This window comes from Megalops cyprinoides, chromosome 8, assembly GCF_013368585.1.
Source record: "Megalops cyprinoides isolate fMegCyp1 chromosome 8, fMegCyp1.pri, whole genome shotgun sequence".
NCBI lineage: Eukaryota > Metazoa > Chordata > Actinopteri > Elopiformes > Megalopidae > Megalops > Megalops cyprinoides.
Genome location: NC_050590.1, coordinates 39,729,710 through 39,746,451, shown reverse-complemented (window position 1 = coordinate 39,746,451; position 16,742 = coordinate 39,729,710). Strand labels below are relative to the sequence as shown.

Here is a 16,742-nt window from a genome sequence, read left to right as displayed (position 1 = left end):
CCATGCAAGCAAAACTAACGTGACAGTGGCATGGAAAAACTCTCCACTGATGAGAAAAGAGGACAGTAACACATGCCTTGACTCTTCATGAACACATTTACATAATCATTCATTTAGCAGACGCTTTTATCCAAAGCGACGTACAAAAGTGCATATAGTGGGCAAACAGGCACAAGGGCAAGATGTGTACAGGTGCACAATGCAGATAGTGCTGAAGCTGAGCACAAGGTCGGTGTACCGAGCCAGAACTAATCTGATTTAAGATTACATATATCGAATACAATCACTGGGACAATAAAGTACTGCCATACTACCTAGGCAAAAACATGCTATAAATACAAGGTAAGAGATAAAGCTACAAGTACAAGCCAAGAATCTTAGATTTACAAGGTCAAAATGGCAAGGGTGTCAGTCCAGATAGGGTTGGAGTGAATCAGAATGCCTTTATTGTCATTGCACATTGTTGTACAACGAAATTTGCTGTGCAGCCCCTGAGATGGTACATTAACATTCCACACATGTACACACACACAAACACACCAGATAATAAATATAAAAATAATAAAAAAAGAAGAGGCATATCAAGAGCTACTGTTGTGTATTGTACCTATGCCATTGCACTGTGCCAAAATGTACCACTGTACCAATATTATTGCACCTTATAAAACATTATTGCATGTTATATACAGATTATTTACAGATGTTATTGCACATGGGGGGTGGGTTGCGGTGGTAGGGGCGGGGGTCAGTGTTCTGTGGAGTTCAGTTCAGTAATGGCTCTGGGGTAAAAGCTGTTTTTGAGCCTGGAACACAGCTGATTCAAATGATCAGTTTTTTTATTAAGCAGCTTCAGGAGTTCATAACAAGTTGATCATTTGAATCAGCTGTGTTGGAGCAGGGAGAGATCTAAAACATGCAGGGCAAGGGGCCCTCCAGGAGAGGGTTGAGAAACACTGGTCTACATAGAAAACCTTCAGTTACAATAGGTCCTATAGTCACACACTGAATTTTCTATAGCCTTGGCTATAGTCTGTGTGCAAATTATTAATAGCATGTTCATGTGAATGTGCACAAGCGTGTAGTAGACTTGTCGTAGTTGCTTCTACTCCGTCCCTTTCTCTGTCTTTGTGAGCTATCCATCATGCTAAGCAATTTCATCCAATCGGAGCCGTGTGTTTGAGACTACCAGACTTAGATCGTCCAGACTTCGTTATGGAGTCCAGACAAAAGACTCACAAAGCCATATTTTACTTACTATGAATACAATCACGATGGAAATACAAAATATGAACGTGATGGTATTGAAGAAAACGATATGAGTTTCTCCATTACGATGAATTCGAGATTAGCAAATTCCAGCGCACTTGTCACCATATTGATTTCTGCCACTTCGATCACATGATATAGCCTAAGTTCCATTCTCTTTTGCGCAATTCACTGGTTGTTATGCAGGCCAACATGTGGCCCGCTTTGCTCGTAATATTGTAAATTGTAATTATCAAACAACTACGTTAAATTATCATTACAGAAACACCCAGAAAATGTTTCCATTGTCCCTTATGCACTTTCTTCTGACTTCAGAAACCTCCTTCCCACAAACGCATCCCGGACATGATTACTTGACCGTGTGGGTTGGGGGCGCTGTTTAATATTAGATATCAAACATTCTTAGTTATGAAACAGACTCCATTTTGACTCCTGTGGGTTGGTTAGTATTTGGAAAGCAGAGCCAAAATGTTCAAAAGTTCAAGCTAACGTTACTTTGGGCGGCATTCCTACCAAAGCAACGGCATATTAAGATGCTGCGTTCCATTTGCCTCGGAAGTCGGTGCTGGGATTAACGTCACACCCGAGTTGATCGCGTTCCAGTACAACAAGTCGGCAAACCAAGATAGAGACAGAGCGCAACGCGTCATCGGAAGGAAAACCACGCCCCCCGTGGGGGAAAAGATTCCGTGAAGTTGAACGGGAATGGATGGGAAATTGCGGGACACCGTGTCTTGAAACAATTTTAACAAAAAAAAAAAAAAATGTCAAAGCCAGCCTATTTCAATACCCTTCTGTACGAAGAAAGGGCAAGATATGTAGAGAAACTAAGTCTGATTGGACTCCCTCAGTGTCCCTTTTCTATCCCAAAATCAGTGTTATATGCAAAAGGTAATATGTTTGTATGTATGTTTTTTTAGTTAAAATATAAATTGCAGTTACACTTGAGGCATAAAGACTTTGGCTGGTGAAAATGATGGCTGGCGACCAGTGGTGTACTGGCCATCGGGCAGACTGTCGAAAAATCAATAAAGTTTTTACCTGCCCCCCTCGGTGTGCCTAATTGGGGACGTCATCACTGGTTCTTCGCTGGTGTTGGAAGTAAATTCCCTATGGGAAATTACAATGGGCTTCGCACACTATTCATCTTTTCTCAAGTTCGGATTCATTTCAGGAGCTGGGAATTTCCTGAATTAACCTGTTCGGTGTGAGGATATATTTGGACTCATCAAATGTTTCGATATTTTCCGACAATGTTAAGATTTAAGACTTGTAGTCCACTTTTCGACCGACATATCCAATAGAGCAATGCGGGGGAACGTCCTGACAAATCAGATACCACCATCTCATCCGGGCATCCTGGGATGTTCAGTTTAGAAAACCGTTGGCTCTGAACCTAGTTAGGTTTACTAGTAGACGACAACACATACATCTGCAACAAAATTTGAATGTTTAATATAAGCAAAACTGGTTTTACACTATGGAAATCGTGAAGGTTATCTCTGTAAGCACACCGTCACAGAGACGTCTATCAAATGTAGCTAACTGAATGTGCATTTTCACTCAAGTCGTGTGCCCAAAACTACACATGTATGAAGAATTATCTTTTTGCTTAAACGTCAAAGTGTTTCTGACTCTGTAGATATGTCTCAAAGGCTTCAGGCCTTTTTCATCATTCAAAATCGTGGGTTACAATCAGTCCACTTTGCAAGCTCGATGGGGGATGATTTGGTAACCTGACTTTGCTAGCTAGCTATGCTACCTAACGTTACACTGGCCTACACTCACTGACATCCTGTAGGTCTTATTCCTCGTGCTCGCCCTGACCATACCGGTGATATAGCCCTCAAAACAACTGAATTCCTCCACATGCCTTTATTTACAATGGTTCTCGCCCCGCTGAAAACTTCGGGTCTCATCCTTAAAGAAGAGGAGAATATGGCTAAGCGACTCCATTGCTGCTAACGATGAGCTTGCTATTGCTGATAGCGATGACTGCTAAAGACGAGCTTGCAAGTTAGCTTCGATGATTAGGCACACTAGCAAGGCCGGAGAGCGGGAATGAGAAAGCTCCGTGGTGTCATGGGAAGTGTAGTTTTTAGCCCGTGGTTAAGCCATAAATGACTAGAAGTACTTTAAAAGTGCATTTAAAAAAATGTCTACGACTAAAATGAATGGGGAATTCACGTTCACCAGTGTGACGTGGCCACCTCGTTACTCTATTGTTTGTGCGGCACGATTTTTTTTTTTTTTTTACTGAGGAGTGGCTAAAGGGAAGTCGTGCGATCAGCTGACCAGGAAAGAAAGCGCCTGCGTGACAGTCAGATTCGCTCGATTTTCCTGACACAAGCGTCCAACTTTTGTATTGTTTTCCATTTCAGCTGACCTTAAGCGCCCAACGAGACATGGCCACAACGATTAGCACGCAGCGGGGTCAGGTAAATTAAAGAAAGTGGCTCGTTTGCGATCTACAGCATTCTGTCATCATTGTTTGTTCGCTAGTCTGCTTAGCCATGTCACTGGCTAACTAACGTTAGCGTTCTAGCTCAAGGCTGGACTGGTTTGTCTCTAGTATTTTGTTCACTTAGAAATGTTTTGGGGTGCCAATGGTATAATGTATTCGTTAATTAGCTAGTAAATTAATCCTTGTCATGCTCAAGCCTATCTACTGGCTGCTGCCGTTAGTTTGTCAGCTGTAGTTGAACTAAATAGCTAACTAATCTGACTTAACTAACCAGACATAGTTTATCGACCAGGACTACCCACTTTGAAATTCCACCAACGAAGACATTGCAACAATCTCTAATTTAATAAATCCCTAATTTACGTAATCGATTTAACGTCTTTAGACGTCTTACCAGTCTAACGTCAGCGAAATTATGTTGGTCACTTCAGTAGTTCATTTTGGAACACATTCGGTAGGTACCTTGCTATCTGGCTGTAAATTTACAAGTCTCTAACAAAATCTGCGGTTAGTTTTGGTGTCGTTAGAGTTGCTGTGCAGCTAATAGGTTAAAGCTTAGCACAGCCAGATTGGTTTAGTAAACAACCTTGTTCGTGTAACCGTAAATGGCTATCTAGGTAGGGAGCTGTTATATTTGTCTCTATGTTGTGAGCATGTAGCTAACGCCGATTAAATTTGTTGTCACATTAGGCATTCCGTTTTAGGTATGTAGCAAGGACGACTGGTTTTGTAAGATCTACAAAATCAGCGTCTTAATATCATTTAGATAATGTTTTAATACAAAGCGTATGCCACAACTGTAAACGTTACAACGTTACTTTGTGTAGCTTGCTAATCACATTTTATATATACATGGAGAGAGGCTGACGCAAAAAATGTATCAAACTAATACGTGTTTTAGGAGTTTAAGTAGAATAACTAGCACAGCATAAATATAATACGTAATTGTACGCGTCGTATAGTCAGAATCCGGAGGAATCGGTTAGAGTAGACCCTTCTGCAGTGTTTTTGGCCGTGTGTGGTCTGCGATATAATTGCGCTGGGGAATGCGCGACTGGGCCTCCCTTGTCACATTATTTACACCATAAAATTGTTCACGGCAACACAGATGGGCGGGGTCGTGTTTGCAAGACTGGTGAAAAACAGTTTAACAAGACCCACACACGTTGTTGCTGTTCGTTTAAAAGAAAAAATACACGCGATTTTCTGGACTCAGTCACTGTTACCTCTTGGAATAAAAGAAGAGTCAGACTTGGTATTTTTAGTGGAGTTTAATTATAATATTTCTGTTTATTTCTATGTTTTGTTATTGGGGTTGGAAATGTCTTCATTTGACATTATTTTTATTCATAATACATTGAACGTTGTTATGTTTAATTATTTACTATTATGCATAGCATGCAAGCAGTAATGTTTTCTGCTCGATTGATCATAGCTACAGTGGTGACAACCACTCAGGGGCCTCAGCTTAGCTTTTCTTTGAGAACCAAAGCTACACCAAAGGGTTCCTTTAGTTATAAGTTCATATAGTTACCAAATTGAGAACAGATGTACAGGCATTAAAGTGAAATTTGAATGTTGTGATTAATTCAAGTTAGCATGGTCTCTTTGCTCTTTTTTCCCCCCACAAAATCTGATAAGGACTGGATGGACTTAAGTTCAGAGTTCAGGTTAAACCTTGGGTATTTATATCTAAACTGAACACAAAAGAAAGCTATCCATGCATGTTGGAACATCTTTTCTGCATTATTCAACTGTAATTGTAAGTAACGCAAATTAACCAACACAGCTTTTTTCTAGAGAGATGGGCTGCTTTTAATATCAAAGACTGTTTGTGTCTTTGATATCATTTAGCTAACAGGTGACAGTTACCTTCTTGGAGGGGTCATTTTATATAGAAATCCAAGGATGACGTTAATGTGGTATAGAAAAATTGTAGGTGGAAAGCAGGTGCAGTCCCTATGATTGATTGAACCTGCCCCTCCCCGATCTAGGTGTTACGAGTGAAGGTCGGTGAAACTTAATGTAGCACTGTAGAATTGTACACACCCTTTTTCACTGTTTCTTCAGGCAGTATTTTCGTAATACTGAAGTAACTACCACAGCTCAAAGAGTGCAGTTGCTGTCATAAACCTGTTTGGCCTCAGCCTGTACTCAGAAATTTTGCCAAAGGTTTTGTTCTGGTTTGCGTTTTACTCAGACATGACATGCTACATGTACTTTTTATTAGGGCAGTTACCGTACGTTCACACCAGGAGCGGTGAGAGCGTCAAAATTCACTGTGGCTGCCCTGCCAACAATGCTCTTGAAGTGGACGTTCTGACATAGATGAAATGGGTGGCTAGAAGTTTGTTTGGAAGTCTTGGTCTTGCAAACATTATTTAAAGGGGCTGCATTCCAATTGGTTGCCACCGAACTGCGTCATAGCTCATTTCCATGAAGTTGCCCGGACTTCAACTTTATTCTGATGCCCACACTGCCCAAGAAGCGCCGCCAACGGTCATGCTGCTGCTCGCTGCCAAGAGACACTGGCTTAGGGGTGGGTGATATATCGAATATACTCGATGTATCACGGCTTGTTCTACGTGGGATGTAGTAAATGACTATATCGCGAACATCGAGTACAAATTGTTAGGTAATTTTTTTAAGCCACTGGCATGAGACTCGCTTTGGTGTTAAGCTTCTCTCGCTCTCTCCTATGGCTCTCTCCCTCTCACAGACACAAAAAGAGAAAACTCCAACGTCACACAAACTCGCCCGCCCGTCCAGACCACTCTCCTGTGCAGAATTAGCCATGGTTTGTTTCCACGGTTAGCAGTTTATTGTAAGTAAATACTTGGCACAGTGGTGTTTTAGTGCTTTTTCCAAAGCGAACCTTGTCGGGAATCGGTTTTGATAGCGTGTAACACAATTTCAGCTTTTTATGTGACGTCACTTGAAATCAGACTGGCAACCCTGTCCAAAAGGCCGACTGTAGTTTATCACAAAGACATGCTTCTTTAGTGCATTTTATTTCCTATTCAACCAGTGTTCGCTACACTCCTGCCCCGTTCCGCCCATTGGTGGAACATAAGTTTTAAGGGGCGCATCATCTTACCCGGAAGAACGTGACGGCGGGAGCGCATAGCTCATGGCGGTGCAAAACAAAGGGAGCGAAATTGGGCGGCCCTGTGATAGGTCCAATGTTCGCATGCTGAGTGTGAATGCATGGCGCGTGTAAATAAAATGATTTTTCTTATTCATTGTGTTTCAGGCAGTCTTTTGCGATGTGTTTATCGTGCATGTTCATATCGTGATGACGATGAAAATGCGATTTATCGGCCAGCACTAGTTTTAATGCAGACATATGTTGCAGGGACTATTAGAATCATCATACTGGTGTGAGTGTATGCATCAAAGGGTTAAATTGAGCATTTATGAAGTGCTTTAGAGGAGATTTCAAAATATCGAGATATATATATTGTGTATCTCGATATAGCCTAAAAATATTGCAATATTATTTATAGGCCATATCTCCCAGCCCTACGCTGGCTCATAGAATATGAATGACTTCCGTTTGCTTTGACACTCTTGCCGCTCCCGGTGTGAATGCAGGGTTAGGCAACCTTTCACAGTTTATGGAACAGAGGGTGTGTTTTGTAGTTGTGGAAGACGGTGTGTTTTGCAGTGTGACCACAACATAATCATAATGTCAGTCTGAAGCTCACTTAACAGCCTAACATGAAGGAATGAGGAGTTATTTTAGTGTAGTGTTGAATTTCAGTGGCACCCAAAAACATATAGATCAAAGATTTTATGAATTGCCTCATACTTCAGTCATATTTTGTAATCATTGTTTTCATATACAGTATTTCATGTAAAATCTTTATTAATAATTATATAATAATTTAGTAAGGCTAATAATAACTAGCTATATTTAGTCAGTTGTATTCAGTTCAATTAGTTTTGTTTTGTTATAGCACAATTTTGCAGTTTAATGGTCACAAAGCGCTAAACATATTGTATATTCCTTAACTATAAAACCCAAAGATAATTGGGAAAGACGGGAAAATTATTCCCTGACAGCAGGAAGAGGTACCTGGAAAACAGAGGACTGTTAACAGTCAGGAATTGCATGACATATCCATCAGTCCATTGCTACAGTGCATCCCCAGAGACCGTTAGGTGTTTGTAGGGATGGCATGGTGGGCTTGGGGGAGACCCTTCCAGTATTGACCAGAGCAAGAGGATCATGGATTTCCTGCTGCAATGGTGGCCCAGGTGTTTTGTTCATTGACACAGGTAAATGGTAATTAGCCAGTGGCTGGTCTAACAAGAACTTGTTTGTCAATGGCAGGAGAGACAGTGAAAGAAAGGAGGGAGAGGACAGAGATAAGTACCTACCTACCTGAACTCAATACAAACCTGTGTTCCCTCCTGACTAAGGCTGGGCAGTATATCGACTTTTTAAGGTATATCGATATATTTTCAAACGAGATATAGGATGAGACAATACCATTTATATCGATATAGTTTGATGTTGCGTTACATAACCTGTTTCTTCTGTAAAGCCGTGCCAATGTTTGCATCTCTCCTCTCTCACACTCTCCATGCAACTCCGCCCCCACACTCCCTCTGCGCCTGCGCGCAAACCCGGTGTTCTGTCGATTTGTCCTACCCTATTGAAATGTCCTACCATAGCGTAGATTGATAGTCATATCTATTGATCTTTACTACCCTATCTGGAAATACTACCGCAAGTAGGTTGTGCTACTTTAGAAGCCAAAAAAGGTCGGTAATTCTTTTTTACCTTATCAGAAAATGGCTCTAAGCGAATTACATTATTGTTTTCGTTAGTTCATCCAACAGCAGTTTTGAAAATGCTGTCAAGTAAATTTTAATAATAGGCATGGCCTACTTACACTTTATCCATCACATAAACTGTATTTCGACAGTCTAGTTTACATGCTAACATTTGTTTTCTAGTTTGTCAATCAGCGCACTCTAATCAATACCAACGTAAAACTTCAAGTACCATATTTTGATATTCTAAACCTTATCAGAAAAGACTATCAAGACATGAATGTTAAGAATATAAGAATAAACCGACATAAACCTACAGGTAGAGTATTTCGATAGTCTGAGATGGCTTATCAGAAAGTGCTGCCAACATAAACCTATTTTTGTTTAATTTTTTTTTTCATTTACATGTTGATACATATTGTGCAGCTGTATATTTTCAGGGTAGGCCTGTTATTTTTGTTTACATTTTTTCATTATTTGCACAGCTGTGTGTTTTGTTAAGCAGGAGAGGAAAACCTCTAATTCTACTCTATTTTAATCAGTCTGTTATTGTTGTTGAAAACAACTGAAGGAGGCTTAATATAGGCTATTTATTTTATATAATTTTTCATTTACATGTTTTGCAACTGTATATTTTCAAACAGGGAAAGGAACCCTGTCTTTGCATTTTATTTTGATCACAGTCTGTTTTAATAAAAGTGCTTGTGACATCTCACATGTGGCTTTGACTTACAACTGATCATTTAGCCCACTTCGTAGAAAATACTGAGATATATAGTGTATCGCCATTCAGCCTAAAAATACCGAGATATGATTTTTCGTCCATATAGCCCAGCCCTACTCCTGACCACTACGCTCTGATAACAAACGGCCTCTAGTGGTCCCGCAGCACAAGATAACAATCCAGAACTTTCTCCGCAATTGTCACTGATGGTGCAGTGAATCTCTACCAGCTAGCTGGTACCTTGTCTTGTCAACTATTGAAACTTGGCCACGCAGTGCTTCTAATATTGATGACTCCTTATGTGGCTTTTTGCTTGTTTTGTTCTCTGCCTCACTTGTAAATCACCAAAGCATCTGCCAAATGAATGAATGTAAATGTAATGTCAATGTAAGGATGCCCACGGAATCTGTGCTGTATACAATGGGTAGTGCAGAACTTTGTAGCTCAGCAAGGATGACCTATGGCAGTATGCAAAAGGAGGTTATCCAAGACTGTCCCACTGTTTAAAAAAAAAAAAAAACGGGCAACTGCGCTATAAATGAGGCAACATTAAGGAAAGTTCTTAGCACTGAAGTTTTTGTGTAGCTAATGCTCCTATACATGACTGTAAGACTCTGTGTCCCAGACAAATTTTCATTAAATTCAGATTTAGTTGTATGTATCAGTTTTAGTTGTACTTATTTTACAACAGTCACAGCCAGCCTCTTATGAACAAAGCAAGGCTGATGGAATTGTGGGGAATTAAGACATCTTTTAAATAGGCAGGCACATGCCTGTTTTACTGGTAGACAGTGGATTGATGCTAGAACCTGTGTAATTGTGGTAAAATGATTTTGTTCACTCAGAAGTCTGGCAGCAGTGTTTTGTGAAAGTTGCAGTGGATTTATAGGGGCATTTGAGAATCCAGATAAAAGGGCACATTATTGGTCCAGTCCAGATGTAATATCTTGAAAATGCCTAATTTGGAATGATTGGGAGATGCCAGCGTTGAAATGTTATGTATGAGTTGAAAAAGAAAGAGATCTGGGTCAATTCCAATCCCAAGGCCTTTGATGTAAATGTTTGGAGTCAATAAGTGACAGTCTTGGTTGAGGGTAAATGTTTGTTTTGCTGTTTTAAATAGTTCTGATTTGGAGATACTTGCAAAATATGATTGTGGGTATCTATACTCAGATGACATTGATTTAAATTAAACATGTTTATATAATCTCAGAATAGGTTTTTTAATTCTCTTGATGTCCAGGTTTTTAAGATATTATGCATTGTTTGGTTTGGAGTCTGTGTCTCATAGCATTTTTCAAAGGATCAGCACTTCCTTATTTATTCTTTGATTTTTACAAATACATTTCCATTTCATGTACATGTTACGTACCTCTGGATGTTTTTTAATTGTCCCTTGAGTCCCTTTTTGAGATTGTTCTTATTGTCAATAAAGGGTAATGTTTTTATTGATATGCCCACTCCATTGAACACCATTTTGCTAGATATGTGTCATTGGCCCATGTGATTATGGTACCAACCAGAGGTGCCACACACATGGCAAAGATCAGGGGGGAGAGTGGGTCTCCTTGCTTCATCTGCTTAAGGCAAGACACGGTAGGCAAAAATGACGTTTTTGCTTCCACTCATCAATTTTCAGATTTTTTGTTATTTTGCTTCTATAACATGTCTTCTACAACACTATTGTCATAAAATGTACAAACTACACACAAATATGTTTATTTTACTACATTTTGTCTATTTAAGTCCTCAAATTTTTCGAACTATAGCCAATGTTAGCATTTTTGAGCGCAATATAACTGCGCGATCTTTCATAAAACCATAGAGTGTAATGCCTCGTTGTAAAGCTCGTGTTCTGTAGCACAATGCTGGCTGCTCCATATATGGCCATTTTCCTTCTAGAGACGACAAACAGTGAACAAACCGAGTGATGAAATGGTTGCTTCTCGAAATCTCATTGGCTAATGAAGTTTGTAGACCATTTCTGGCTACGTGATTGGCTGAAATCCATCACGTGACATTATCAGAACTTCCTCCTTTGCATTCGGCACCAAGTTTGAAACCAGGAAGCAGCATGGGCAAAACACACAGAATTTGTGTTAAACCTTGTAAAAACAGACCTGATCAGTTATCAATTGCCAGAAGAAGAGTAACTGCCAGGCTAAGTAAGCCTGATCCTAAAATTGACGACGAGTCTGCCAGAGACTCACGAGGGGTTAGTGCATGAAGGCGCAAAATTCAACAAATGGGGAAAGGTCAGGGGGATGATAATGACCGACCAGCCACACAACAGTGGCTTATAATGCACATATCCCGTTTAAATGAGCAATTAAAAAGCTCAAAAGACACCAGAGGGAATTAAAAGAATGTTTGTTTACATATGGGGATGGATAGAACAAAGATAACGCAGTTAACCCTGAGAACATGTGATAGGTAGGGCACAAAAGGGCTGCGCTGTAATTTGAAGGTCCTGTGCCTATGATCCTTAGTTGTAGTTAATAATAATAAAGTATATATACAATTTAGATATATTTAGTTTTTTGATGGGCAATTGGGGGTATCATTGAATGGGTTGTTGTTGCTATAATCATTAAATACTACTTATTGAATATATGAACTCACAGTATATGTCTTTAACGGCCATTTTCTCAAAATTAGTTTTTTTCCATACTCTGAACCAAAAATCTCAACTTTTAGAGCACTTATATGAACCAAACTTTTCATATTCATTCATAATAGTATTCTTGAGCATATTACAGAAGAATTTGTTTATACCTTTCTTATTTTCTTGATTTATTAGATATTTTGTTCTTAAAAATGTGCCAAAAATGCATTTTTAGTACATAGTATTTTCTGATTTATAAAATGAAAAAAGGATGTATCCAAAAGCTGTTCTGTAAAAACTTTGGTCTACACCATGTTGTCAAAATGAAATAAATATTTTAAGTCTAGCTTTATCCATTATCTAGATTTCTGGTTTTTAAATATATGTAAATTATCACATATTTAATGACATATTGCCTAATGTGCATATTTAAATGTGAATTTCTGGAAAACTTGCAATACAAAAACAATTTATAGTAATGAAAGTAATCAACTGACAAAGTTTCATGGTGATACCTTTTTAGTTAAAAATTTTCCCCTATTCACCTGTAGTGTCTCACCTTAAAGATGACTTAATGTTACTGATTCTCAATCCTGTTCCTGGGGCCCCCCTGCTCTGCACGTTTTCCATCTTTCCCTGCTCTACCTACCTGACTGAACTCATCAGTGGTACTTTTGATTAGCTGGGCAAACCTGATTTAATCAAGAGCTCACATTAATTTCAATCAGGTGTGTTTGGAGCAAGAATGGATAGAAGATATGCAGGACAGGGGGGCTCCAGGAGTAGGATTGAGAAACACTGTTTTAAAGGTAATATGAAGCTTCAATGTTAAAATTGAGGTGATGTTAATATTAAAATATGTTGAATATCAACACTTTAATATTAAAGTATGCATGTTGATTGTCTGGATTTGTTCTCTAGATAGAGAGATGGATGACAAGACTTACTGTCTCATTACTGTGTTTTTCACAGTTCTGTGTTGCAACATTTCATTCTCATGGAATTCACTGGTTCTCCTGTGCAGCTTCTCTAGTGTTTTCACTTTATCCACATTCTGCAGTAATTCTTTTGTCTGGAGCACAATTTCTTTCACATCTTGCTTTGATTCTACATAAAAGTCTTTAAATTCAGCTCTAAATTCTTGAAGTTCTTTTGTGAAAAGGAAATTCAGGCACTTTTATAAAGATTAGAAAGTTAAGAAAGTGGTCGGATAGAAATTCATTGGGAAGAGTTTTTTCATTGTTTGCTTCAGTACAAAGTGCAATTAACTGTCATGCACATGCTCAGCTACAGGCTGGATGAAGCCAACAGAGTCTTTCATTGATTGTCATGTAACTCAACTATGACTTCAGAGTTTATTATTCAGTGACTTGGCATAGAAAATCTGTGCAGGCTTGAACATGTGCCCTGAAGCATTACTTTGACATGTCAGATTGCAAAATTGATTTTTTGTTGATAAGTTTGCCTTAAATAAATGAAGTAGTACAGCTGATAGGCTAAGTAAAATAGTTTTCTTCATCTCCTCAGGTGTATGTCGGGGAGCTTCCCCAGGACTTTCTGCGCATCATGCCCACCCAGCAGCAGCAGCAGGTCCAGCTGGATGCACAGACCGCCCAGCAGCTGCAGTATGGAGGCAATGTGGGCACAGTAGGCCGCCTCAGCATCACTGTGGTGCAGGTAGGTGCATGCATGTCATGCCTCGCCATGAAGCTAGGCTAAAATAAAGACTGTTGTTGCCCTTAGGTCCAAGCCACTCTATTGAGTCAGAAATAAATTGCTATATTACATTACATTACATTACATACATTTAGCAGAGACTCTTCTCCAGAGAAATTCCATCACATTAGGACATAAGTGCATCCCTTCAGTTTAAATGAACAACAGTGTCAGATCAGGCTACCAACAGTCCTAGACCGGTGAGTGTGAGCTTAACACTATTCAAGCCCTACCACAAGTTAACCTGTGCAATATAACAGAAGCCGGCAGTGTTGCATAGTGGTTAAGGAGCAGGACTTGTGACCGAAAGGTTGCCGGATCAATTCCCCACTGGGGTACTGCTGTTGTACCTTTGGGCAAGGTACTTAACCCACAACTTCCTCAGTAAATATCCAGCTGTATGAATGGATGATATTGTTAAAAAAAAAATAATAATAATTGTAACCGATGTAAGTCGCTCTGGATAAGAGTGTCTGCTAAATAATGTAATGTAAACCAAAGTAAGAGCCTGTAAACTGTTTTAATTTTTTGTATTGTACCTCACTTGGAAGTCGCTTTGGATAAAAGCATCTGCCAAATGAATGAATGTAAATGTAAATGTAGAAGCCAAGTATACTATGATACAACAGTCCCTAGAACAGTGCTTCTCAACCGGTGTGTGGAATTTTGAGGAGCCTGATGCGTTTTATATAGGTATGTGTGTGTGTGTGTGTGTGTGTGCACTTATACTGACTGATGTTTTATATTGTGCTATTAACCCTTTCACACGTAACTTATTTTATGCTGTGTAGCGGGCGTGTTACATTACATGTTTTCATTAGCGTTATTAAGCTTCTCATAGTTTTCAGTTAGCATTTGCTATTTTTTTTATGTTAAATTGCTGTTTCCTCAAAGCAAAGAGTTTTTCCCATGTAGTGTTCTAATCACACCAATTTTAGCATTTTATTTATTTCATTTTAGTATGTTGCTGTTCATGATGCCGCACTATGTCGGACAAGTTCTTGCTTCGATGCACTTCAGTGCATTTTTAATAAGTTATAGGATTGCCTGTCTGATTTAACTATCTGTTTGATAATTATTTGACAGTCTGCTGTAGTGCAGTATGGGTCAAATCTCGCTAATGACGTTATAACCTATCATAATGTGTATGACATTCTTCATTATTGATAACCAGCTTTACGTTGGTGTGCCTTGAAGTTCTGGTTTGACCTTTGATGTGCCTTAGCCCCACAAAGGTTGAAAACCTCTGCGCTAGAACATAGAACCACAATACATTACAATATTACACAAAGTAAGCATCAAATACTACAGGTATTAGGGTGCGGGGATTTAAGTGGGACTGAGATGCAGTCTGAAGAGGTGGGTATTCTGTCTGTGTCGGAAGATGTCCACTGATTCTGTTGTCCTAACCCCTGTAGGGAGTTTGTTCCACCACTAAGGGACCAATACAGACAGGGATTGTGTCTGAAAAGAGTGATCCCTTTGGGTTGGGACAGTTAGTTCCCCTGCAGATGCGATGTTGAGGGAACATAGGGTGTAAGAGCCAAAAAAAAAAAAAAAAAAAAAAAAATATATATATATATATATATATATATATATATATATATATATATATATATATATATATTTTTTTTTTTTTTATATATATTATATATATATATATATAAATTGATTCATCAGCTTGGGCTTTTCATTTTTTTGGGCCCCATTAGTCAGTCTAAAAAGTAAGTAAAATTTGTTTACACAAATTGGGTTTTTTTTTGGTAATACATGGAGCAACAGTTGTTTGATGAGAAAGCTAGTGAAAATGATAAGAAACAAGAATGAGAATTTGAATCAAGCAGTTATTTTTTCACAAAATGAAACAAACCGCCTCCCAAGTTTTTTTTTTTTTTTGAGTTGACACTACACTTAGTCAAACAACTGCTCCCTATGGAAAACGGAGGAAAAATTGATGTGCGCGTATGAATGGTGAAAAGTTGATTTGTAGCGGAATATAAATGCCAAACAGGATCATTATTAATATGAAGTAAGTGGACTTTATATTGTTCATCAGAAAAGTGAGCTAGCGTGTTTGTAAGGAGGCTGACAATTTTAACTGCACTCGTAAGCTTGGCCTTGTTTACCTCAGAGTGGCTGATTTTATGCTAATTTGACTAAAGGGCTTATTTGAAATAGCGGTCCTGCTGCGTCATTTTATTTATTGCAATTACGCTATCGTTGCATTGGAATTATGGAAAGAAAGGAATGGAAGAAGGAATGGACGTTCGCCCAAAAAGGGTAACAAGGCTTACTGCTAAAGGCCATGAGGAAAGGCTTTACCAGCTAATAGGAGCTAGAAAGGCTACGTTTGGGCAATTAAGCAGGAAAATTAAGGAGATTAATGCCTTAATGGGGAACAATGACGATGCAGAAATTGTGACAGCCCAAATAGCCACTGAATTCACGTGTGTGCACAGGGAATTCTGTGACTTAAACGATGCAATAAAAGCGTGTATGTCTGAAGAGGGAATTATTCAAGACCAAGCTGAATGGTTTGAGCCAAAGTCAGATGTACTTAGGCTCTTTCTAGAAAATGTAAAGGATTGGATAAAGAGGGTGCATCAAGCTGAAGAGGCAAGAAAATGTGATGCTGAAGTTCAGCCAGCAGACAGTGTTTCAATGGTTATGTCTTCCACTCACACAAAGGGGGAAAGGAAGCCTCCTGCTAGCCATTCTTCAGTTGTATCCTCCACTACCTCATCTGCTAGGTTAAAAGTAGAAGCTGAGAGGGCAGCACTGTTGGCACGTGCTAACATTTTGAAACAAAAACAGGAGATTGAGAGGGAGGAAACTCAGCTTAGAGCAAGGAAAGAGGAGTTAGAGTTGCAAACTGCCATTGATGCTGTAAATGCCAAGCTTCATGTATTGACTGTGTATGAGTCTGCCCAGGCTGCACCTGCTGATCTCAGTGATGACATGAATGCATACCTGGCTGCAGCAAAATATGCTAACAGCAGCAGCATCAGATTGGAAACTGAGCAAGAAGAAGGGGTGTATTCAGTATTTCAGCAGACTGCTCAACAGAGATGATCACACGCATACGGACAAAGAACCAGAGGTAGTGACATTGCTGTCAAAGTGGCTGTAAAACCTCCTCAACAGAGTGCAAGGTCAACCCAAGCAAATACTCAACCCAGTCCAGG

The 16,742-nt window shown here is 39.3% G+C and overlaps 1 protein-coding gene across 1 annotated transcript in view; it reads left to right on the top strand.

The window, feature by feature from the left end:
- Positions 1-3,542: 3,542 nt before the first annotated feature.
- Positions 3,543-16,742, top strand: part of LOC118782115 (toll interacting protein) — a 37,365-nt gene continuing 24,165 nt past the window's right edge. Inside the window, exons 1-2 of the mRNA XM_036535370.1 lie at positions 3,543-3,704; positions 13,369-13,518. Coding sequence (XP_036391263.1) covers positions 3,672-3,704; positions 13,369-13,518 — 183 coding nt within the window. The 5' untranslated portion in view covers positions 3,543-3,671. The remainder of the gene's footprint in view (positions 3,705-13,368; positions 13,519-16,742) is intronic.